The 26909-nt window shown below is 43.4% G+C and overlaps 2 protein-coding genes and 1 long non-coding RNA gene across 3 annotated transcripts in view; 1 reads left to right on the top strand and 2 right to left on the bottom strand.

The window, feature by feature from the left end:
- Positions 1-24978, top strand: part of LOC118410570 — a 31539-nt gene extending 6561 nt beyond the window's left edge. Inside the window, exons 3-4 of the mRNA XM_035812342.1 lie at positions 21622-21779; positions 24907-24978. Of these exons, the coding sequence (XP_035668235.1) occupies positions 21622-21779; positions 24907-24978 (230 nt within the window). The remainder of the gene's footprint in view (positions 1-21621; positions 21780-24906) is intronic.
- LOC118432457 lies at positions 5377-7182 on the bottom strand. Its single transcript, XR_004833086.1, has 3 exons — positions 7044-7182; positions 6168-6404; positions 5377-5594 (listed from the first exon to the last, which is right to left on the bottom strand). It is a non-coding gene; the product is annotated as an uncharacterized LOC118432457 (long non-coding RNA).
- Positions 24935-26909, bottom strand: part of LOC118410557 (oxytocin receptor-like) — a 5118-nt gene continuing 3143 nt past the window's right edge. Inside the window, exons 4-6 of the mRNA XM_035812329.1 lie at positions 26438-26713; positions 25916-26020; positions 24935-25431 (exon numbers count right to left, since the gene is read on the bottom strand). Coding sequence (XP_035668222.1) covers positions 25159-25431; positions 25916-26020; positions 26438-26713 — 654 coding nt within the window. The 3' untranslated portion in view covers positions 24935-25158. The remainder of the gene's footprint in view (positions 25432-25915; positions 26021-26437; positions 26714-26909) is intronic.

Genomic DNA, 26909 nt, shown 5'->3' with positions numbered 1-26909 from the left:
ACCAGGGATTATCTCACCATGTACACCGAGGATAAGGCGCGGCATTAACGTTATTATCATATAGCCTACACAAACTGACCCATTTAAGCAACAAATTCCTTTATAATACATACATCCTTTATTCAAGACTTCCAAGGCTTGACATAATGACAAATTCGCTTCTGCTGGGACTAGTGTATTGCTATTCAATCCTAAGTTATAGTTGTACATATTCAATAAATTTGAAGGAATGTGAACAGTAATAATGTTTGGATTAACTCTAACATGGACTGCACACTGTACAAAGCATTCCTTTCTGCTGACGCATGACGCCGTAACACGTAGATTCAGGCCAGGCAGGTGGGTATCGCTCCCCTGATTGGTCAGAATGAATCGACACCGGCACCTGACCAGGGATTATCTCACCATATACACCTCGGGCCGGGGCATTAACCCTTTATTCAAATTCCATACTACACCTGTACACAACTCAATACATACAGAGAAAAATATACCCCATAGACTGTTCAGGCCTGTGGCTAGGGCTCGGTATTAGTACTGAAGAGGGAGCTTTTATTCAAAGGTTTTTAAAGTTATTTTTGAAGTGAACGAAAGCATTGAGGAAGAGCGCCTGTTCTACTAATACTACGTAACGCTACAATGTAGTTCACCTATATCCGCATTGTAACCTATATTCGTTGTGTTATAAGGATGAACTGAACTGAACTGAACTTACCCACGCGGTAATAAGGGATATCAAGTCGGTGGTTTCAAGTTGTAATATATTTTAACTATTGTAGTTTGAAACTGTCGTCTGTCGACTTGATATCCTTAAATACCCGTTTTTGAAAACAACGGATATAGGTTACCCTACGGATAAAGGTGAACTAGCGTTATACATCTTAGTAGTGAACAGCTAAATTAAGAAAACACTATTACTTCTGATTGTACAATTTGTTGTATTCTATTGCCAAATTAGTCTAGTTTTTCTGTAACAACAATAGTAGTCTCACCTGTTGTGAAAATGACGACGACGACGACAACAGTCACGTACACAACATACAAGCTTTACAAAGTACTTGGTTTCGATGACGTCAGTAGTACTCACCCAGGTATTCTTCCGCGTCTTGGTTCAAAGTATGGTAGTGCGTGGCAAGATGAGTGGAAAATTGAAAATACATTTGCCGGACCTTCTTCGGGTTTTTACAGTTTTGTTTTTGTAATTTACTGCAAACTACTACACCTATCTGTATGACTTAGAAGAGCTTTTAGAAAAATGTTGTATTCTAGGTTTAGATTGAGATTGGACCCGAACTTCACTTTTGTCGGGTATCCTTGCGCTTTGAACTAAGTGTCTTGTTTCCTGGCAGGAGAATGACATATGAGGGTCTGCATGGGGTCTACTTGCGTCTCCGCAAACGACATGCAGGTCAAAGGACTAGGTCACTTTAATACTCCATGAGTTCCTCGCTGTGTCGAAGTGGATTATTCCAACTATAGCGTAATGGCATATCAGAGGATATACTATATTAGTGATCTTCTTTGTTACAGCTATTTCATTATAGTCATGGAACTCAACTATAGCTTTGAGGCATAGCCATAGCCATAGGGCCAAAATCTAAGCCAAGGATCCAGACAACCAAGCTTTCGTGAACTTTGATCCGAATTAGCTTGATTAGGAAGTACAGTTAAACCTGTATTAGCGGCCACCTTTGCATAACAGCCACCTGTCCATAGTGGCCACTTTTTGTCGGTCCCTTGGATTCGTAATGATTAAGAAATAGGCTTAGCGGCCACCTGTCCAACGCGGCCACGGCCACACGATTTCCGGTCCCGTAGATACAGTAACACTGCCTATTGCAACCATACTGCAGCCTTATGTCACCCTGCACCGAGTTTGAAATTGTAGTTTGCGAGGATTTGGAGTTCCTGACAGGGTCCTTTTGGTGGTAGCAGAAGATATACTTGCCTTGAGCATGAAAGCGAGTCTTTGTCGGTGAATTTACCGATCGAGACAATGTTACTTGGTGAGAAAGATTAGTGGGAACTGAAATCATGTGTAGCCTACTCATGGTCAATTGATCAACATTTTCTCTATAGTGGCCACCTGTCTATAGTGGCCATATTTCTCCAGTCCCTTGAGTGGCTGTTATAGACAGGTTTGACTGTATAATAACTCTCATTGCCTGCCTTGTGCCCACATTCTTAGCCTCCTTAGCAGGCTCATACGAGCCGCGCGGGCATTTTTACCTGCATGAAAAAATGCAGGTACTGTTTTTTTGGTACGAATCATGTTTTGGAGTATATCGCAAGATCCGCTGGATGTATTGGGATGCTATTTTGCAGGTGGGTAGGTGAGGTGATTTGGACGGTGAAGGTCGATGTTGAGCACCTGGTGATTGACCTTGGTACTGCAGTAAGAGTAAGTTTAAATATCTTTGGCGTTGAATGCCCTGTGGGTGTGATGTTTTGGTAGCAAATACCTGTTGACATAAAGGTTAAGTGGTGTGAATTTGGGCCATATAGTGTGGCGTTTTAGGGTCGATTACTTTTGTGATGTTTCGTCTGTGTTTCCGGACCGATATCCTTAGAACCTCTGGATGGATTGCGATCACGTTTGCTATGGGGTGATGTTGTGAGCTATTGTGCTTCAGCGTGCATTAGAAGTTCGTTGCAGTTTTGTGGTTGTTTTCAAAAAAATATTTACACCCCTTTTCTTGATATGGAGTCTTCCCTCTCTCAACCTCATTGGGGACAGCTGTGACGTCTGTTTTGATGTTTTCAGTAGCATGGGAGTGTATGGATGTGGCGTTTCCGGCGCTATATGCGAATGGGTGATTGCGATGATATTTGATACATGGGTTGTGGGGTGGTTGCCCGATGCTCAGGATTGATTTTGGGCCTCCTTGTGTTTGGACTTGACACTGCAGGTAGCCTTTTATGTGTTGAAGGGGCGTTTCCGGAGCTATATCTCCCGAACGAAACGTGTGATCGCGATGATATTTAGTACATGGGTTGGTGGTGGTTGCGTGACACTCAGGTTTGATTTTAGGGCTCCTAATGTTTGAACTTGACACTGCAGGTAGCCTTTTATGTGTGGAAGGGGCGTTTCCGGTGCCGTATCTCCAGAACGAAATGTGCGATCGCGATGATATTTGGTACATGGGCTTGTGATGTTTGCCTGTTGCTCAAGTTTGATTTGGGGCCTCCTGGTCTTTGAACTTGACACTCGGCGGGCCTTTTTATTTTAGTGTGTTTGGGCATGGACATGCTGTGGTCTTGGTTTTTTTGGGACGCATACCTGTCAATGTAAGTTGGAAGTGGTATTAGTTTGGACCCCCTTGCAGCATGCCCTGGAGCTGCAGTGCCAGTTTGGCCACAATGTTCCCCACCTAATCTGCTTGGTTTACTTCTCCTGGTCACTGGTTTTCTTCTGTATGGGGTTCGGTGGCCTGTTTCCCCATGGGTAGATAAGGGTCAGGTTACATTATCATCTGTAGCTGAGCATGCCCTTAGTTGAAGTGGCCTATGCCAAGACGGGTGTGTCTGTTTGCGTTTCTTGATATTTGTGGTCAATGAACATTTGCATTGATTGTGATTATAGGCTAGACTATTGGTGTTATTATCCCATGAAAAATGGAGATATAGTTTTGGGTGTGTGTCTGTTTCCGGATATTTGTGGTCAGCATAACCCAAGAACCTCTGGATGTATAGCCATGATATTTGGTATGTTGGTAGGTGTTGGGAAGACGAAGGTCGAGGTCAATTTTGGGGCCCCTGGTATGAGACCTTGGTACTGCAGCAGATTCTTTTTGTATCTTTCGACCTGAACATGCTTTGGTGGCTGAGATAGCTTGTGATGTAAGGAAGAAGTGATGTATGTTTGGGCCCCTAGCAGCTGTATTCACTCAACTTGAAACTAGTTCTACCACCCCTAAATTGTACTTCCTGCCAGCTCCGCTAGTCTGACCTTGTGACAGTAAGAAACTCTAATAATGAAGAAATGCATGGGAATATACATTAATGTAGCTAATTAGATACCACTGTCCTAAAGACAGGAGCAACAATTTTTTCAGCGTGATTTTTTTACTCAAAATCTCATATTTACTGTGATTTGTTTACTGATTGTCGTTAATGTACAGTAGACCATGAACACATCTATGGCCCATGTGCATTATAATGTGTAATATATGTACTAAGCTATCATATATAATGGTTAAGGCAAAGGCAATTCATAAATGTGACCTTTGTGAGCAAACACTGCATATTTCACCCACCTCTTACCACATGCAAAACTGGACTGTTCCAAAAGTGAATTTTAAAAAGTCAAACCCAGTGCCAGAACAATCATTATTTACTTCTTTTCACTCAAACAAGATATCTTTACCACCAAAAATTACTGCATTCATTGTGGGATACAAACGAATATATATAGAAAATTAAAGTTCTTAAAAAGTGTCTCTAAGTTTATGTTCACTTGTAACATGAAATCAAATATATTTGATTTTGTTCATTTAAACACTGCAAACGTTGACACAAAAACCTTACTGCCTCAGCCTCCTATAACTATAAAATCACTGATCGGCAGTGCAAAAGAGCAACCACCTCAGTCATGAAACTTGATGTGGATATCATCTATGAAGATCACGAGGGTCATCAGTCTCGTAAAAGACTGCAGTGATCGATTAAAGATTAAACTCATTAAAGATTTGGATTTACCTAGGTTCGTGTTTTACGTGTTCTCAAGAGCCATTGATTGAAGAATTTTCCTATTATGGACATCATCTAATAGTAATGACTCTCTACATAATTTGACATGATAGCTACGTCGATGTAGCTTAGACATCCAGGTAATACGATATGCCAAAAAGCAGTTACTCAAGCAACTGGATATGATTTTGAAAACGGTCAGACGTTTCTGATGGTATCCAACATCTTTCGTCAGTGACACATAAATCATTGTCACTGGCGAAAGATGGTGGACACCATCTGAAATGCCTCACCTCACCTATCCCTTGACCTCTGTATGGGTCGTTGGGGCACCATGATTCCATCTACTATTCTCTTCCACCTGTCTCTGTCATCCGCCGCTCTTATGGCTTCTGATAAACTCAACCCTGTCCATTCTCTTATGTTGTCTTCCCATCGCTTCCTCTGTCTTTCTCTCTTCCGGCTACCTGGGACTGTTCCTTGTAGTATGGTTTTTGCTAGCCCAGACGACCTTGCCGCATGACCAAACCAACGATCTTAGCTTACGCTTTTTCATTGTTGTCAAGAGGTTGTCATGTGGTCCTATGGCTTGAACTACTTTGTAGCGGACTGACCGCTTCCAAAATCATATTCAGTTGCTTGAGTAACTGCTTTCTGGCATAACATGAGCTGTTTATTTGAGATATTTCAATTGTTTTTGTCACATTTGCCTTGTGGTTGAACTGGTTCTTCTTCATCTCCATCCTGTGGAGCTTGGGCCACTTGCTGTTTTTGTCGTTTGCGTCTGTGACCGCAGTAGCCAAACATCACCAAGGCGATGATACCCACACCACAGCCTAGGCAGACCATTGCAAGGTTCAGAGGGTCCTCGTACCACGCACCTGTAGTTCCAGTGGTCCTCCTTTCTGCGAGAGAAGATTTCTTTTGGTGATGTTTCTATTTTGCATAATCGTTATACAATTAAAACAAACAATATTACAGAAGAAGGAAAACATGCGGGAGAGGGTGTTTTAGAAAGCTGTTTGGCTAGATAAATCAAAGGCTTAAGTACATAAAACTAAAAGCAATTAAAAAATAAAATACGTTTTTGGTCATGTGTGCGTTTTCATGGCATATATTTCAACTTATTTCATAAAGAAATAAGTCGAAATTTTACCGGAAAGTATCTACATTAATTATTTTGTGATCGTATACGAAAGGAAAGGCAGAAAATGGGAAATCGGGTGAAAGCAGTACATGTATAACAGATGATTTTGTACTTCTGACAATAATGAACACGTTTTTTTAAACGTTTAGGCATACAATGAAATATTCGCAATTGTTCTTGACAAATCAGTTTCTTCTGATAATACAATATGACGATTTTTAAATAAAGTTAAAACCACACAAGTATATAAACGAAGTCTTATTCAACTATTGCATGGTTGTTTCCATTGAACCATCATGACAGAAGAAGAAACACAGTAACGTAGCCTTACGTGCCAGCCTTGTCATTTGGTAAGCCATGCTCTGAGAAACATTGGTTTCGGCATGATTTGGTCTTTGTGTTGGCTGGGAAACTGCGTTCTGTGTACGTATGGCATGCTGAGAAACAGTGGTTACAGGATAATTTGGCTGTTGTGTCGGCTGGGCAGAAGAAGGGATGTGCATGGATGTAGTCTCTGAACGTACTTCTGTGCTAGTGAGAAATGTCGTTGGGTCCTCAGTAGTTGGACCTGGCAAATGAAAATAAAAGAGAAATATACTCCGTGACGTATTTATGGTTTCCGCCGCATCAGTTGCAACAATATATATTATGCCGATAATATGGACGGTCCCAGACAGAAAAATAACGACGAACTGGAAAGAAAACGAAACCCTAATATTACTGATAGCTTACCAGGACAAACTATGTACTTGTGTATTATAACTCTGGCACTGACCAATGCAATGTGCTAAGAAGCCAGAGTCTAACGTCTGTTTAGGGATTCCTCTACCGCGACAGCTGTTCTCACATAACCCCATATCACGCAACATCTGCTTGGCAATATCCAATTACCGCAATGCCTAACATGCCGAAATAACGCAGGCCTGGACCTATATACCAAGAGACGTAGGGGTGATATCTGAAATTATTACATAGATTATAAAAAAAAGCTACCGCAAAAAAAGGCAACGTCCATCGTTGCGCAACTGAATGCAGACATGCATGCGAACGTGGCAAACGGAACATAGAGATACAGATGCGAACACTCATCACAGTCAACGATCACAATACTTTGTCGACGGAGGTTACCCTCCGGTCACAGAGTAATTATTTAAAGCTGACACTGTAGAAATACACATTCAAAAACAATGATAGGACCTAGAGTTACCTGTACAGGAAACTCCCAGTCGCACTCTTGTGTCTCCTCAGCATCAAAGTATTCAATAAAGTGAATCTTTGATTCCAAATGGCATATACATTTCCGAATGAAAGCTCATCTGTGTTGGTATATGCCATATTGAGAAAGTTTAAACTTTGTTCCAACACTAAAAAGAACTCACCATAAATTTTCGGCCGAATACTCCGACCTTCTTCAGATGACTGACTCGCTGCACTAAACCGGAAGTCGTCGGATGACGTCAGGTAGCAGCGAATCATAAATGGCGGGAAGGCGAAAACTGGGTTTAGTGCAGTTACCTGGACAGGAGTACTACTGTGAGGGCTACTCCTCGACTTGCATCTACAAAGACTTGAACCGGGGGAAAGCTCATTTTGATGATTAGAAGACTACTTGTAGGAGGTTGGTATAATATTTATACTTCAGAGTTACCTGGACAGGACACCCCTGTGTCGCATGCTTGTGTCTCCTGAGTCAGTCCATCACAGTCCGCCCCACCGTGCTCTGGTGCCGGATTGGTGCAGCTTCGGTCCCGAATCTGCTCACCGACTCCACACGTCACGCTACAGGCGGACCATGGGCTCCAGTCAGTCCAACCGCCATCCGTGACTACATGGAACAAAACCGTCGTTCGCGGGGCATGCGGCAAGGACCCTACAACGTTACTGCCTCATCGGACTGTAGGACGCACACTTTAACCTGTCGGACCCCAAAGGGGATCATAGGGGTCTACCCGTCTACACTAGATCAGGCGGTCGACGTGGCCACCCGCCATGAACAAGCCGTCACTGTCGCCAAGCGCTGCACTACTACTCCACCGGAGCAATGCGGAGGGTGCTGTTAATGGTCACCGGGGCGACCTTCGGGCTGAGGTGGCTGACCTGGGCTAACAGGTGCGACAACTCAGCGACATCCTGCGCACCCTCTTCCCAGTGGTCATCTGCCACCCGCCCACGTTCGTCGTATCGTCCACGTTTACCGTATCGCCCACGTGAGGGCCACTCGCCATCTCCGTACCGGGCATCTACCAACCGCCCTCGATCTCCGTACCGACTTGCGTTTTTGGCTCTAAAACTTCGGGAACAATTTGTTAAGAGCGCGGCGCTTATTTCGTCTTGACCAGGGGTTGCGTTTTTTTAGATTCTTAATAATATCTTTAATTTCTGTTGTAGTAGATTCTTCAAAGGAGCAAATAGATGGATCAGAATTTTGAATGTATGATAAAGGAGAATATCTTTTTTTATCTATTTCATTTAAAGTGGGGCCAATGTTAACAAAACAAGTGCTTTTAAAAAAGCTGGCATTTTGCCAATGTTTGCGTGTGTGAACGTTTTTTTCTAGTTATTAGAATGTCATATAAATAGAACAGAGTAACTAAACCTGATATTGGCGCATGGAGAGATTCACATATGTGCCTGAATCTAGATCTAGACGCCACCTGTTAAAATTTGCGTGAACTGCAGCAAATTTCACTACACTGCCTGTTTTTGAGTGAGCTCTGTTGCGGGGCATTTTTAAGTTTTTTTTTTAATTTTTATTTCTATTCGGCAAAAAAACGAAGCGGCGAATCCGTTAACCAAAGAAATAAATTGGTGTGGCCAAATGGATGTAAAAATTAGTATTTTAATGGATGTAAAAAAGAAAAAAAAAATCTACCTCCCCGGATTCGAACCGGGTGCATTGGTTTAGAAGGCGTAAACTTTAACCACTGCGCCAGTGCGAACATGTTGGAAAAATGCCTGTTTTAACAGGTTTAGAAATGTTTGGCATGGATTGAACAGGTCCGTTCATCTCAACATCACTCCATCACAACGGCGACTATTCTGGCCTCAGAGCATTTTGCCGCTAAGGCGGCAAAATGCAAAAATCATTAGATTTGTCGACTATGGCTTTTGGATCAGATACCTCAGGTTCCCCGTCAATAAATGTACTCTGAAGAGTTAAGTCAAAACAATGTGACCCTTTAGCTACTATTTACAATTTTGTTTTACCTTACCGTATAGTTCCAGCTCTTTGAACCATGGCTGCCAGCCCGAGTGGGTCCGAGTGATGAGGAACCTCCAATACCGAGCTCTTCCCTCAAACCCGCCGAACTCCTGCCGCTCGTCCGTCCCTCCCTGCACGTTAGTAACGGTCACGACATCCTCCCAGTTGTACGGACTCCCAACCTGCGACTTTTGCAGCGTGAAGGCTGCGATGTCATGGGTTGTGTCTCCAAAGTTGTTAACAGAGACGCGAGTGATAGTATGTGGCGCTGTAAGGTCCAGTACAATGTACCAGTTGTTATAGACACCTTGGGGGTTCCAGTAGGTCCCATTGTCCCCATCCAAGGCTTTTGCGGCATCATATGTCACTCCGTTGTCTACCCACGGTGTGCCAGCGGAGTCCACAACCCATGACGGATCCCTTACCAGCCACACACCTGGAGAAGTAAAACATATGTCATCATTTCTCTGTCAATATTTCGTATCGAATAAAGGTACCTTAACTAAACGTAAATATGTCTTATATTAGATATGGAGCGATCGTTGACACACATTACTCACCACTACAACGGCACACATGCACTTGTAGTATATACAGTATATCCAGTCGTGCCACGAGACATGAAAAATTGATATGTCCTGTTTTAAACGAAAACGGAATCTGGCAGGGGTCGCTTTGACGGTAGTCACATATAAAGAAAGTGGGACATAGATTACTGTGTGACCTTTTGAAGTATTTAAGGTCGCAAGTAAAGACGTCACGTACCTTATGTCACAATCGACGTGAATCAAACACAGGAACATGTATCTGTATCTGTATCTATATAGCCGGTATAACCGCTGTTCGGCGTAACACACCAGATAATGTGACGTGTTTTGGTTTGTCGGACGTGACGCGTAACATCTGTAAAAGATGTCACGTACCTGTGTCACACGGGACGTGAATTAAACACGGATCTGTTGTACAATCGTTAACTAAGTTATTGATAAAAGGCCGTCACATATGCCGCACTTAAGTGTGACGCGTTTGTAATAGGTTGGACGTCACGTTACATGTGACGTGAATTTAGATCAAACGTCACGTATATTGCTCCAGTATTTTGCCATAATGGATCCGTTAAAACACGTCACGTGCGTTCTACAAAGTGGGGTGTGGACATTAGTCACGTCATACTCAATCGTTAACTAAGTTACTGATAAAAAGACGTTACGTATGCGGCATGGGCAATTTTGAATTAAGCGAGCTTTGATTGTGACGCCTGCTTTAAGCCCCCTTTAAACTCCCTATACAAATCAATAATTTAGCTCGGCCGACTTGTCGGCTAGCTCCAAATTGCCATTTTCGATCGAAGTATGACCTGCGTTTTGCCGATTAGGCGGGCTTCGGACGATTTTTAGCAGCTTTACCGGCGGTCGCGGGGCACTTCTAGCTGCGCTCAAATTCAGCGAGGCGTTTGCGACGATTTGTGAACTATCTATGAGATTTTGTATTGGTATATTGCAAAATTACTGTTGATAGTATTGTTTTTAGTGTGCCCGTCCCCCCCACTCATACCCTATAAATTTCCCCAAAACTCAGAATTTATCAAAATATTGGCTTTTTACCAGGTTAGTCGATTCTCATTTCGTCCATGTCCAAGAGATGCTACCATCTCGTGTGAGATATATAATCATTAGTGTTAGATAGACGTCGCCCGAGCCCATTCCAATTTGTGAAGGGGCCGATTTTCAGCAAAAAATACAGCAGATGCTCGGACCATGTTGAAATTCGGTGAGCTCTGACCGATCTACAGATTCCTATTTTCTCTATTACCTGGAGGCCTCGCACTTGACAACAATCTTTGTGATAACATATAGTCTTTGTAAAAATACATATAGTCTTTGTAAAAATTACCCTCAGTAAGACAGTAACTCACCAATACGATCACTGCCTCTCGCGTAATTAACGTTTTTCGATTAGTTTGTTTGAGGTCTCTAGTCTAAATTGATAACGTCTAGAGGTTTTATGATGTTTGAATCCTTTATGAATGTTATTACTGACGGATAATCTGTGATCATGACGCAATTCAGATAAAACAGAGTTTATCTCGTGTACCTGCTTTGTCGTAGCAAATAAAATCTGAATCTGGTTGTAGAAATCAACAGTAGATGCGCAGTAAAGCTAAGGACACAACCCGCCGTACGTGTAAATACGTGCAGTCAACGTGCCAAAACGTGGCAATCGTTTGGACCCGTAAATGGTAAGTACCGCCTCCGTACGAAGTCGAAGGCAATCCAACGGATTTTGGAGCACTCAGACACGCCATAGAACTAAACGTGCAGGCAAAACTTTATGCGGATTCGCCCCCCGTACATGCCAGTACGGGCGACGCACCTGCCCTGGCGCCTGAACGTTTTCAGAAATACGTGGCGGGCGTGGCCTTAAAAAAACGCACGGACAAATTGCACGTACGTCGGGTTATGCCCTTCGCTTAAGATGATATACTAGTACTCACCTCTAACGGGTACAGCCAGAAAGACGATTGAGAGACAGAGTGCTGGCAGTACCGTGTCCATGGCTCCTGTCTGTTCTGCTCTGGCGAGCTCGCTGCTAAGTACGCACACGGTGACAATGAAGTAAAAATTGAGTTATCAAGGACATTAGAAAAAGATATTTTACGTAATTGGTAATTCAAAGGCGTGAGAAATATACTTCAATGCGGTGAGTGCGGTTGGAAATTAGACAATGGCCGTGGTATTAAACTACAACAAAAATTATGATAGGCATGCGGTCTCCAAACTCAAATTTCATCCTCAAGCAGACGCTGTGACCTTCGGGGCATTGTGTGCCAATTTGCACCGGGGGACTTCCCGAGATGCCATTTTTTCAGTGAACCCAAAGACGTATGTTAAGCATACACAGTTAGGAAGTGGAAATCTGTGACCTTGGGCATTGTGTACTGTAAGTGGCAAATTTGACCACAAGTGACTTGGCGAAGATGTAATTTTGTCAGTGAAGGTAAAGAGGCATGTTAACAGCCATGTTTAGCGTATGCTCAGTTGTGAAGCGAAAATCCCTTTGCGGTTTTAAATAAACAATCACAACTCCATTCAAAGTAGAAAAACTAACACGTTGGTCTGTTAGTAGTTAAGTATGAAGCTCCATGCAAATTTGAAAGAAAAAGAAAGAATGGCGGTTATTTGTAAAAGCTGTGAAGACTGCGTCCTTCAAAAGGAAACTCTGGGACTGACCAGACGACCCGTACTGCACTTACATACCAGACTAGCAGCGTTACACAGATGCTCACAGACCTGCAATGGCGCCCTCTCTCCGAAAGGAAGAGAAACGCCCGCCTCACTTTTTTTTTTCATAAAGTAGTCAATAATGATATTAATATAGACGCCAACAATATCCTCAAGTCTGCCCAAGGGCGCACCGGGATAGTCACAACTACAAATACCAGCCAATATTTGCCCGTACAGACATTTACAAAAAAAAAACTGTTTTTTTCCACGCACAATACCCGAGTGGAACGCACTGCCTGGCACGGTTGTAAGTGCTCCCAACGTTGAGTAGGGGTCACAAAAAGGGTGGTCAAGTTCGATAATGGGCCTCCTGGAGACTGGTTTTAGTACTGCAAGTGTGCATCAAAGTTTTCGCTGAAATTTTCTTGAAGTGTCAGGTTTATCATTTTTAAGTGGTGGGTAGCTGTTGGGACAGGGAGTACATGGTGTAATTTTGGGCCACCTAGCATCTTGTTTGGAACTGCAGTGGGTCTTATAGTTTGTAACTTTTGCGAAGGATAACTCCAGAGGAAGGAGATTGTTGGATAGTCTTTGTTTTTGGTAGGTAGTTACTTTGGGTGATAATGAACATAATGAGATGCAAATTATGTAAATCACTATCTATTTAATATAATCACTTAGAGAAACTTCCATAACGGTTGCAATATACTGTGACGGAGTCACCTGAAAGAACTTGAATCGGCCCATAGATGTCTAGAAATAGAGAAGAAGTCAAGAGAGCCAGTCGAAGCAGAGGCTCTCTGATAAACAGACGTTGTCTTGGATGCTGTCGTAGCCTTAGATACTGTTGTACGTAGTTTAGGAAGGAGAATAAAAGGAGTTCCCCTCCAGTTACGTGTTGGAGTGAGTTGGTTTCCTGACAATACTGCAGAAGCATATAAGGTTGGAATATGTTGGAACAGATGTTAAGCTTGACAAGCCTTGTGACCTGGACCGTGCCTTGCCCCAAACCGTGCCTAGGCACAGTTTGGGGCAAAGCACAGTTCGGGGCACAAACTGTGCCTCAGATTGTGCACTGCAAGGTCTGACACAACGAACTGAATCATTAAGGCTTGGAGACTTGATCAAGGTGCAGCTGGACGTTGTCATGTTCATATGTGGTATATTTTGTAACATAAATGGGATGCACTATAGACGTGCTAAATTCTGTGTCTTTTCGTTTTCCAAGTATCGAAACAAAATCTCGCAAGATCTCGCAAGATCAAGCCTTATTTTGAAACATGGGCGTGAATAATTAGTTATCAATACCCCGTCAGTCATAGTGATTGGCAGCGCTTCTGGGCACAGACCTGGGCAGTCGGGCTGTGCCCCGTTCCGTACCTGAATGGCATGACAGGGGAGAAAGTCCTCTGACAAGCATGAAATTCTGATTGACCAGGGATGCTACCAGGTCATCTGTGTACTATTCGGCCAGGCTGGAGTCTGGCAGAGACTACTGATTTTAACAAAACACTGTGAAAGTTGCGCTGAAAAGTATCACAACATTGTACATAATTTCCTTGTCACCAGTTCGCCGAGAAGGTTATGTTTTTGGTAGCATTTGTGGGTTTGTGAGGAACACACGGTCATCCAGTCATTTGCTATTGCAATTGGGGTAGGCACTATTTAGTAATACATGAACTAGAGTTCCATGAACACATACCTTTGCCAAATAAACCAGGTTTGTTATGTAGAATGTTGTCTGTAGACATAAATGTGTTACTCATTACATTTTATTTTATATGCCTGGAGTTGGTTCTTAACATTTCGCCATTGCCTATACAAATTAGATCCCTATTTACATAACAATATTAAATTGTATCAAGCATCACTTAAGCTATCAGCATACCAAAAATCATTATGATCCTTTCATCCCTTTTTGACTTATTCTCTAGTACTAAACTGGCTCCTGCAGTTCAAGAAAAGACATTACCGGACCCAAACATACACCTCTTACTCTCTGCCATCTTTCTCAGTTACATATGTGCATACAAGTTTGAAAGTCCTATCACGGAATGCAGTGGATTTATCAACTTTCTGCATTAACTATGCAAATTAGCCGTTAATTTGCATAGTTAGTATCTCATTATGTAAGTTTTTACTTAGGCTACCTACATACCGAAAATCATGACGATTTGTCAACACATTCATATTTCCATTAATTATGCAAATGAGATCATAATCTGCATAATTAATATGCACTGATATTTCTTTCTTTCTCAGCTACAAATGTGAAAAGTTTGAAAGTCCTAGAAAGGAATGTAGTGGATTTACAAACTTTCCTCATTAATTATGTAAATTAGCTGTCGATTTGCATAATTAGAATTCCATCATGTAAGTCTTCCCTTTGGCTATCTACATATCAAAATCATGACGATCCGTCAACACGTTTATATTTTCTCATTAATTATGTAAATAAGACCGTCATTTGCATAATTAACATGCATTGATATTTCTCTCTTTCTCATCTATATATGTGACAGGTTTGAAAGTCCTATCATGAAATGCAGTGGATTTATAAACTTTTGTCATTAATTATGCAAATTAGCTGCTGATTTGCATAATTAGTATTTTATTATGTACATTGTTACTTGGGCTATCTACATACCAAAAATCATGAAGATCCATCAACACGTTCTGGAGTTATTCTTGTCCAAAGTTTGAAAGGAAATCGGCGACTGCAGTTCCAAACAAGCCGCTAGGGGGTCCAAACTTACGGCACTTACTCTCTGCCCCAAGGGCTATCTACCACTCAAAAATCATAACCACAGCATGTCCAGAACACGAGATATCAAAAATTGAGGTTCTGCTGCAGTACCTTAGCAAGCCGCTAGGGGGCCCATTATCGAACTTGACCTTCGTTTTCCCGACCCCTACCCACCTACCAAATATTATCTGGATCCATCCAAGGCTTCTCGAGTTATGCTGTTAACAGACACACACACAGACTCACAAGCCTAAAACATTCTGGCAAAGGTAATAAGGTCCGGACCTGAACCTGGACTGATTCAGTATGTGAAAACTTGTGAATGGACGATACTCAAAACAATGGTCCATTTCGCTACAAAAAAATCTGTTTTGTGCAATATTCGATACCCAATGGCGTTTTAAAATCCTACAAGGCTAGCAAACGGACACACACACTCAGCCCGCTGCAGTGCCGACAGAAAGTGCAATGCCAACCATTTTGGAACTCGACCTTCCTTTCCGCAACCGCTACTCAAATATCATGAAAATCCATACTCAGCTTCTCGAGTTACATTTGAAGAGTAACATTTTGAATGACTATATGCATTTTGGGTGCTGCCTTTTATTATGGGCCTTCAGGGATGCAGAATAAGATGTCACAAAGATACAAATGTCACACTGGAATGGTCTGTGCCCAGTGTTCTTCGCGTGCTGTTCGATTTCTCTCTTGTAATATGCCTTTAATCCACATCCCTCTATACAGCGCCAGTTCTTTTTGAGACTTGGTAAGCGGATACTGAGGGGGCGGCCACTTGGTCTGCCAGTATCTGGCATCCCCGTGAGATCGCTAAACGATGGAAGGGCTGGCGGACCAGCACCACATCCAGGGGCTCCTCCTGACGTGGACGTATTTTCAACTAGAGTTCGGCGACCTCATACCTCCATGAAATATTCAAGCTTTTGTATATTTTATGCAAATGACTTGTACATTTTCATGATTCATGCATGGTAATGTTCATCATTGACATAAGTATAAAATTCCCATCATTAATCATTGAGAGGTTTTGCAATTTTTGCATATAATATGCAAATCAATTCCTCATTTGCATATTTGGCATCTGCTTATGTTCCATCTATCACAATTTACATTTGTTACATTTATTTAAGTCAAGTTATTGAAATAATGGAATTATACAATTTCCTCATTACTTATGCAAATAATGTCCTCATGTGCATAACATGTATATCATTATGAACATCTTTGCCTAAGCTACCTGCATGCCTAAAATGATGGCAATCCATCGTTCTTCTCTGCATTATCCTGTTTGGAATGTCTTAACAAAAATACCCCTGCAGTTCCAAAATTAGATATTAGGGGCTGAAACTTGGCCCACTATGTCATCATGCTGAAAGCTGTCTACCACCCAAATGTCATATCAAAGCTAAGACCATATCATTTCCGGGACAGGAGATACATTGAAAAAAACTGCTATGATAGAATATTCTCATTAATTATGCAAATGTACTCTAATTTTGCATGATTAGTATATTATCTTGTACAACATTGTCTAAGGTACCTACATGCCAAAAATCATGAAAATCCGTTGTTCCCTTCTTGAGTTATCCGATTCAGAAGTTTTTGACAAAAATGCCCCTGCTATCCCAAACCTAGTCGCTAGGGGGCCCAAACTTATGTCACTTGTTCCTGAGCACAAGAGCTATCTAACACCTCAAAATTAATGACCATAGCTTGTTCAGAACACGAGATAGTAAAACCGGAAGTTGTGCTGCAGTACCAAGGGAAGCCACTAGGGGGCCCAAAATCTAATCATTCCCAGCTTTCATCACATCCTACCACCACACAAAGTATGAAACTAATCCACCCAGCCGTTCTTGAGTTATCTTGTTCACAGACAGACAGACAGACACACACACACACAAACGCAACTGAAAATAGAACCTCCATGACATTTCATGGAGGTAAATATACATTCTAATTGCGGTAGGCATCTCACAGTACTGCACCAAAGAAAATTGGGATAGGAAATTGCGCCAACTCTGTTCCAAATTTCCTTCGCAGACACACTGACATGTGCCTCATTTGCGCATAAAAGAGCTCAGTATTAAGTTTTTTTTACCAATGCACAGAAATAAACAAAACCAATCGATGATACAGTTTTTTTTCTTTTAATTGGAACGCCCCAAAGTCATTGAAAACAGTATAACACACTTGATACTTGGACATGGGTAAGTTAACAGTTGTTCGAGAACTAGGATAAAGCTATAGCACTCTTCTGAGAGTCGATAAAGAGAACAATCCTTGAACAAAACTTAGAAGTAGTCACTCTTGGAGGATTTCATGGAATGTTGACGAGGTATGAAAACTTGTGCTGTTCTTAATGGTGACTATGATACACAAAAAATCATCAAATATAACAAATACGTAAAACTTGTACACCTGTTACATACAGTTGTGAACGTAAACAATATCAATGTAAAAAGCCTAAAAACAGCTCTGTGTAATAACAAGATCGTTCATCAAACTGATGTCCTAGAAAACCTTTAAACGGCAGTCCATATCTGCCACATGGTGGCGTGCTTAGCTGTAACATCAGTCAGCCGCCTTCCAGCACTTCGGGTGCCTCCTCCATCGCCTGTCTGCAAATCTCGTCAACATACCATTTTTGGATGAAATGGAGCCGCGCGTCTTCCTCTTCGTGCAACCTCTGCACAACCGTTAGAATCTTCTCCAGCCCCTCCAGACTCTCACCGGCCATGTCTGGTAGTCCATAGTGTGTGGCGTCCGGAACGTTTGCCGCCATGTTCTTGATCACGACATTGTCCAACACGTGCGGCGCCGCTACAGCCAGTTTGGCGCGGAGACCGTCGACGTACGTCAGCAAGTCCGCCGAGGATGACTGCTTCGCTGTCAGCTGCTCATACAGGCTTGTGATGGCGGAGATTTGCTCCCTGCAATGTGGATCGATCTCGGCAGGTGGCGCCGCTGACTGTGCATTCGTTGACGCAGCGGAATCATCCTTCTGGGGTTCGCTCAGAACTGATGCGGAATCAGCCTCTCCTTCTCTGGACTTTCCCGAGACTAGAGAGATAATACCGGCTTTACGGCGCTTGAAAAAAGAGCGGGGCTTGTCTGTAAGAGAAAGGATTTCATCAATGTAACAGATTCACCGCTGACACAGATTTCTTTTAGTTTTGGTATCAATGTAAAACAGGAACGCAAATCAGTGCAACGCACCCAAGCCTTTCCTCCTCAATAAAAATGTATTCAGTCGACAATCAGAAGCATTTCTTATTAAAGAATCGCTTGGGCGGTAGAGCTTGTTGTCACGGACTGTTTTGAAATCTTAGTTGCATGCTGAACCAGCAGTTCATCCGACAGCGAAAACTTAGAGTACTGACTTAAACCCCCGGCCCGTTCTCACCTGTAGTCTCTCTCTTACTCAGCTTCTTTCCCTCATCAACAGCCACATGCACAGAAACCTCCAGGAACACCCTGCACTTCTGCTGCTTGTCGCTAGGTGTCACCAAATAGCGCCTCTTGACCGGCAAGTGGAGGTTGGTCTCCAGAGCTTCTTTCACGTTGATGGTGACGGTTCCAACCGTTCGCTCCGTACAATTCTTTGCCTTCCTCAGCTTCAGGACAATATGTTGTTGATCATCGGAAGATGTGGACCAAGATGAGAACTCAGCTGACTCCTCCCATATCAGAGATGCCGCCTTCTTCAGTCCAGTTCGGAACTTCTCCTCGCCCAACCGGATTGTCGTCATGAACTTGCCGGAACCAAAACTCCCCTGGCCACTTGCTGCGTGGACCGTGACTCTAAGCTTTTCCCCTGCTGACTTGGGCTTTTTCACAAGAGATAGCACCGTCAGGACGTAAAATACGCCACTCAGGCATTTGTCTGCCACTCGACTCATCGTGGCGGGAAATCCACCAGTGAGAAAACTGAGAAGTACGCTGAAGAGCGTGTTGTCCGTACGGAGTTCAATTTCGAACTGTTGTTCCATTACCAGGACACTAGATGGCGCTTTGTGACGCAATAGTGTTTTCATGACCGTCTCTCGTTTGACATTCGAGGAAAAACAAAGGGACACAATTGTGGGTTTATTGTTTTGTTTTTTGCCATTTTTTCGTGGTTTAATCGTAATCAATCTTTATTACATGTCACAATACATGTTATAACATGTATTGTTGTACAACGACCTGTCCTTGGTGCTGAAGTCGCCATCAGTCGTTTATTGAACAACTTACTGAATTCTCCATTTCTCTAAAACGGTCAAAAGTATGAGGATATTTGTTCAAATATATCTTTCTTGCAAGTTCCAGAGAAAATGAGAATACCAATTATTTCAATATTACACAATCATAATATCATCCAACGATTGCACCAATTACAATGGCAAAGTGTATGATTTACAAGTATGATAATAATAAGATAACAGAGGTAATCTCCAACCAGATCCACGGTGCGTAATGTATAGTATCAAACTTACCGTTGGACTCCATTAGCCGGCTATGCTCCTTGGCCAGCTTTGATACTATCTTGTGGCACCGTTGGATCTGCTTGGAGACTAAATTAGTTTTAGTAAATACGTAGTCTTGAAATTTCTTTATAATGTATATTGTATTGATTATTGTATTAAATCTATTGTAGGATTCAATGTATTTGAATTGTACGTTTGTCTGTATTTTGTGGGTCACTCATTCGCTCATAATTCGTATTGTTCCTATGTGAAAATACCAGACTAATTTAGCTGTGTTTGCAGGATCTATCCATAAAGAACCACATGTGTGTGACGTAAACGTAAAAACAGCGTTTGTTTGAATTATTATCTCTCTTTATGTCATACCTGTGACGCGAAAACAGGTACGATACGGGTGTTCCGGACCGGGTGATAACTTTCCGTACGGCCCGGGCTCTAAGTTGTATCACACGGGCTCCATTCGAATAAATCGAACTGTTTCGAGTGGGCCGAGTGTGGCGCTGTCGAAAATTCGAATACCTGATTCGGACGTTGGAACATTACTGTTGCAACCCTTTTTTTCGAGGGCAAAGAATTTGTTCAACTTCTGGCGCATTTCGCATCAAACCAGGGGTTTTCTCAGGTGGGTATGACATAAATAAAATACAACACGGTGTATTCCGCATCACCCTCGGTCCCAGCCCTCCCGCGGGTCTCATCACCCTCCGGCCTTCGGGCGATCCGACCCGCGGTCGGGCTGGTACCTCGGGTGATACGGAATACACCGTGTTGTATTCTATATGTAAGTTGCAAAGTGCGGCACGTTGGCGGCGTCGCTGTGTTCGAGAGATTTGACAGCAAGCACAACGACTTTTACCGTTAAAAAACAAATCTTAAAACAATCATTTTAAGGCTTTTGGTGTTTGTGTCTTTTCAGTCATACTTGTGCGTTTTATTGTGCATGATATTTTCATTACACTTCAACGGTAACACAAATCCTATTTTGGACGCAGCAGCGCCGCCAACGTGCTGGAAGTAAGCTATAAGCTACTAGTGCGAGAGAGCAACTTGCAAAGCTTCGTTCGCACCTCCCCCTTCCCGATTCACTCTGTTATAGATTCAAATAAACAATAAACTCGTAGCTCTAGTTCTCACCCGGATCCTTTATGAGATAGTAGTGTAGAGTGAAGGACCCTGTGATCGATGATGGCGGGGTTGGTGAGGAGACGCATGTACACGGTCCCGCCGGTAGCACCCTGAAACCCGCCGGTTCGGCCCGAGCAAACCATCAGGTCAGCGCAGATACTTACCACTTACGGATCCCAAAAAGATTGCCCACGTTTTGGTACGTAGACAGCACGTATTTGCACGTACGGCGGGTTGTGCCCTTAGCTTTAGATTGCCTGTACGTACGCTTTGTGCATGCGCAAGGTCCTTGTGATATGGCATAGTTCATGGTATCGTACATGTAGAGTACATGGTACGGTACATGTGCATTTTGTACATGTACGCGTCGTATGCTCTACACTATGTTAGCGGAGTGGGAACTAATCCTTAATTGTGGGCCTAAAATGTCTATGTTACTTCCAGCTTGTATTTGGGGAGACTGGAAATTGCATCGACTGTTATTGCTGTGGGTGGTGAGGACGTCCATTGTGTGGAAAGTTCAACCGTCAAGTTATCTCAAGGACTGGAATATTGTGAAGTAGGACAGCCATGTGGATTAGGTGCAAGAAAGTCATTCAGTGCTGGAAACAGTTGGTTCTTTTTTTATTCTCCACTATATACTGGCTGTAGGTTTATGTTACAGGTGGGCTAGGTGCCAGGGTTAGTGCTACAGGGAAGTTCCAGTCTATGCACGCGCACCTACCTGCCAAACCCGTTCCAATGCTATTTCCACATTTTGCACTGGTCAAAAAACCCTACAACAGCCACCGTCGTCATGGCAATGTATGTTTTCCATTGCCAATCTTGTTGTACATGTACGCGTCGCATGCTCTACACTATGTTAGCGGAGTGGGAACTAATCCTTAATTGTGGGCCTAAAATGTCTATCTTACTTCCAGCTTATATTTGGGGAGACTAGAAGTTGTATATACTGGCGTGTGTAGCGAAAACACTTCAAGTATGCCATTCATCCATACTAGGCAATAAAAACGATACGGAAGCCGACAAGCCCCTAGACTGTCAGGACATCCTCGACAACGACGAGACCACGCCCAGCGGCGTGTACATGGTTTATCCACGGGACAACCTGGGCGGCTTCCTGGTCTTCTGTGATATGGACACGGACTCATCAAATGAGGCCTTCATTAGCATAATAATGGATAATTATCGATATTTCTCTATTTCCCAGTTTGAGAGTCCTATCATGCAGTGGATTTATAAACGTTTCTCGTTATTCATGCATATTAGCTATTAATCTGCATAATGTGCCTTTAAATATGTTAATCATCGCTTCGGCTAACTAAAATACCAAAAAAATCATTGGAAACACAACATCTTTACTAGTTCGGCGCAAGAGGAGGTTCTACTTTATGTTACCGATATTTCACCTTTATCATCACTAAGGCTCCTTGCATGGTTTTCGTTTGAATAAAGATACTGTTGGCTTTAATGGATGTGTATTGTTTATTCAAGGTTCATTTTACACTTGTACACAAGTCCACACAAACAGAAATATACTGTAAAGAGAGTTTACGTAAGTAGGCAGGTGTCTAGGGCACGGTATTGGAAGGCGGAGCCCCTCTCTGTCCTTCCACCACCTTTTACCTCTCCAGTCAAGTTAGGTACCCATTTGTACACCTAAATGGAATGGGGAAAGTCATGTCTTCTCAATGGCACAACATCATTTACATCAGGGGGTTCGAACCAGGACCTCTAGGTTCTGGGCCCACCATCTTGCCACACGACCCAAAACTGTCTGTCTTTCCACATATCTAGCCAGCTATAGCTAAGGTCACAACCCGCCGTACGTGCAATTTGTCCGTACGTTTTTTTGGGAGGCCACGTCCGCCAAGTATTTCTGAAAACGTTCAGGCTGTACAGGGCAGGCGCGTCGCCCGTACTGGCGCGTACGGGAGGCGAATCCGCAGCCCGATGGCACACAAAGTTTTGCCTACACGTAAAGTTCTACGGCGTGTCTGTTTGCTCCAAAATCCGTCAGATTCCCTACGAGTTCGTACGGAGACGGTATTTACCACTTACGGATCCCAAAAGATTGCCCACGTTTTGGCACGCAGACAGCACGTATTTGCACGTTGAGGGGTGTACTGTGGGATACAATCTTTGAACGCCACTTTCTCACTTTGTATTGTAACTGCATTGTTTTCAACAGCTTTCGATAACATCACGAACTTAACCACTAAACAGGAAACCTCTGATTGGTCGACGTCGTCTGGCTGTGCGTCAATTCACTACACACTAGGTCAGGTGAATTTATGTCAGATACATCGAATACCATTTAGAAAATATTACAATGTTAGGTTTTCGCCATGCTTACATTTAACGCTAGTTCACCTTCATCCGCGGGGTGACCTTTATCCGTTGTCTTTAAACCAGCACATTTATGAGTATTAAATCTGCGGAATGTGGTTTCGAATTTGCAATATTTTCGAAATGTTCCGATTTGAAATCACCGTCCGTCGCATCATATCCCTAAATTCGCTTTTTTTTTTTACAAACAACGAATATAGGTTACCCTCGGATAAAGGTGAACTTGCGTTATACTTAAGACCTGTAAAAACCTAATATATGATTATGTGCACACACAAAAAAATCCACCCAAAACGAAGAACATATCATATATACATTAATGACATGTACACATTTGGACTCACAGAATACGCTGAAAGGAACTGTCCATAACGTTTGAGCAACAACCAATCAAAAGCATCGTTACTTACTGATAACTCAAACAACTGTTGTACAAGTAACGAACACAGTCGACATTAAAGGGGGGCTTAGAAGTTGACGTCCTTTTTGATTTGATTTGATTTATGTTTCTGTATGAAAGAAATACAGCCAGGGCTGCCCAACTGGCCGGAGGCTATTATTAATTAAGGACTAGCTCGGTAAGTGCACAATATGCAACCAACTTTATAAACAGTTACAATACGTTTACACTTATATGGAGTTTGGTTTTACGTACACAGGTTTTTACGTACCAGATTTTACAAACAATGCAAATAAGGAATGACTTTACGTACGTAGACAATCTGTGTTTACTTACTGTACTAGCCTAATAAGTGTGCTAACGTTATCTTATTTCATTTCCAATGAAAAACTCACGCAGTCGTTATTTTGTAATTACAGCGACATTCTCACGAAAAGATCTGTATTTTGGCACAATGTTTCTGCAAGATCATTGTGGAGTCTTCTTTCGCGGCCTGTGCGTTCCGATTCCTCAACACATTAACTTGGCTGTAATTTTTCGGTAGTCCGGTAGGTGGCACTACTGTACTGTGTATATCATCGGGAATCAATGCTCAGTGGTGACGGTATTGAAGTCATGTTTGTTTCTGTGCTGAGGGAGACTAGAACTTTTTTTCCAGTGTAGTGGACGAGTCCCGTGAGCGACAATGGGAATCGAACTCCGAATCCTCTAGTCCGTAAGCACAGCGAGTCACGGAACCATGCTGCAAACTCACACCTAGGTGCTTAGAGCTTTACCTCTCACAAACGTTTAACACTTGTACGGATTGAAGGCCGCAACGATTTCTGTGTCTTTCTAGTCCGATGAGCGGCTGTGGTGATGCCAACAATCACTGAATCATCGACCATTTGTCCCTGAAACGTTGGCCTTATTCCTGTGTCTTACAGTCGATTCCTGTGACTTTCAGCTGGGCGGTGAATACGCGTCTGTGTGTGCGTCTCTCTCCTTCTGACGGCTACAATGAGTTCGAACTCTTAACTGTCTGCTTGTCCAATGGCTGGATCAAGAGAGCACAGCTCATGCTTCTCACATCATCATATTATAGCTAATCGTTCCAAATACTGCAGCCATGTTATTGATCAATTTCAGACATGCCTCTATTTCTACCCGTTTCGCACTCACGGAGAATGTGATCCACATAGTTTATGTTTGATTATGAGGACCACATCGACACTCGCCTAAGGCAGGGCCATCTTTTTCGAATTCACGTTTTTTTTTCCATTTTCGGATGTGACCACCATGTGTCCCAATGGGATACCCTGCGGCTCCCGGGATATATTTGAGTACGGCCGGGCCCCTGATTAATTTTATTCGAACTTAAAATCATTCCGGGATCCGGTAACATAAATAGACACAGACACATGTCTGTTGGGTACAACCCTTTATCCGGCGGTCCACCGGAAAAAATTTGAGGCTTCGGGGCCCGGCCTACATCCCTGACAAGCACCGGTGCAATTGGGACCGTAGCCTGAATTGGACAGTTTTCATGTCCGTACAGGTTGTCTGCAGACGTTTCACAGACGCTCACAGCTGTGCGCTGAGAGTCCTGTCCCTCTTGACAGTCACTTGAAGCGAGGGCTTGCTGGATGGACCGCGCACATGTCCGTACGTGTTGTCTGCAGACGTTCTTCAGACGCTCAGAGCTGTGCGCTGAGAGTCCTGGCCCTCTTGACAGTCACTTGAAACGAGGGCTTGCTGGATGGACCGTGCACATGTCCGTACGTGTTGTCCGCAGACTTTCTACAGACGCTTAAAGTTGTGCGCTGAGGGTCCTGGCCCTCTTGACAGTCACTTGAAGCGAGGGCTTGCTGGAGCGGCGGCTGGGGGACCAGGAGGCGATGACCACCTCCATCCGCTTCACCCCCTCGCGCACGCGCTTCTTGCTGAGGCAGGCGAAGCAGCACTTCTGCTCCAGGCTGTGGACGAACTTGTTGGTGGAGTTGAAGAAGAGGAAGACGAAGGGGTTGACGGCGCTGTTGGCCACAGCGAAGACGCCCAGCACGGCGTACACGTCCACGTCAAGCTGAGGCGGCGGGAAAGGATTAGATCAGATAATGAAGACAAATACAAATGTATGTGCTATCATCATCACGTCTAGCGTGCGCGCACACACACACACAGACACACACATCATACACACACACACACAAACTTACATAGACACATGTGCACACATGCACATACACACACACACACACACACACACACACACAACAAACACACACACACACACACACATAAACAGAGTGAGACACACCCACAAAACCTACAAACTCACACAGATACACACAAACACACATACACACACACACAAACACAGAGAGAGAGAGATAGACAAACACACACTCACACACACACACATATATATATACATATACACACAAACTTACACATACACACGCACTGCACACACACATGCACGCACACACAAACAAGCAAACACGCACATTTAAAAACGCATACATGCACACACACATGCGCGCACACTATAGCAAACACAGACTAACCTGAGACATGCCCCCGAACGCGACCTTGATCTCCACGATGAAGTAAGGCAGACCGCACAGCACGAACGCCATGATGATCACCAGGGTCATCTTCAGTGTCTTCACCTGGGTGGGGAGGGGGCAGTGTGGGTGGGGGTGCAGGACAGAACTGTCAGTCACCGTTACAAGGCATGATACCATATATGGCAGGGTTAAACGATCTTCTAACTTACTGAAATAAACACATGGAATGTTTGGCCCGACCTACTGCTTTTGTTTAGGAGAAATGACATGTTTCTTTTATTGCGGACATGTGATCGAAATTGCCTTACGGACGTATTTGCATGCAATGTGTTAGGAAGTTATTCCTCGGATTATGCAAATACAGTGAAGTGTATGACAATCATCTTGCTGATCACAGTCTGTTATTGGTCTTGCCAAGTGTCTGAAAATGTAGTTATTTAGAATCTTCAGTTTCTACCTTGGATATCTCAATGATTGTGAATAATGTTGTAAGATAGCTGAAATAAGAAGTGACCTCACCTTGGCACGTGGCAGGAGGTTACCCGCTTGCGCCACGCACGACACTTGGCGCTTGAGCTTCTTGCTGCCGTCGGCCTGCCGTGCGAGCTCGCGGGGGCTTCCCGCCCGGGCCCGGATCCACACCTTGGCGAGCACGCGGGTGTAGGTGTAGGACAGGATACAGAAGGGTATGACGAACACCACGGTGGCGCCGTAGATGATGTAGATCTGCAGGTGCCAGGCGGGCTGGGAGGAGAAGATGCTCCTGCATAAGGGGACTCCGTCTTCGTCCTGCACCTGTTGACACGGTGAGGAAGATGGTTAAGACTACGGTCTCGATTTAACTCCGACTTAAGTGAAACCAGGGGCCCGGCCGTACTCAAATGTATCCGGGCGCCGCATGCAGGGTATCCTACGGGACCACGTAGTCCCATTTTCAAATACATGTACCAGAATCAGACGTCGGAACTGATGTTCTTAACCCAGAATCTTT

Source organism: Branchiostoma floridae, chromosome 2 (assembly GCF_000003815.2).
Source record: "Branchiostoma floridae strain S238N-H82 chromosome 2, Bfl_VNyyK, whole genome shotgun sequence".
Taxonomy (NCBI): domain Eukaryota; kingdom Metazoa; phylum Chordata; class Leptocardii; order Amphioxiformes; family Branchiostomatidae; genus Branchiostoma; species Branchiostoma floridae.
This window is presented reverse-complemented; position numbering and strand designations above follow the sequence as displayed.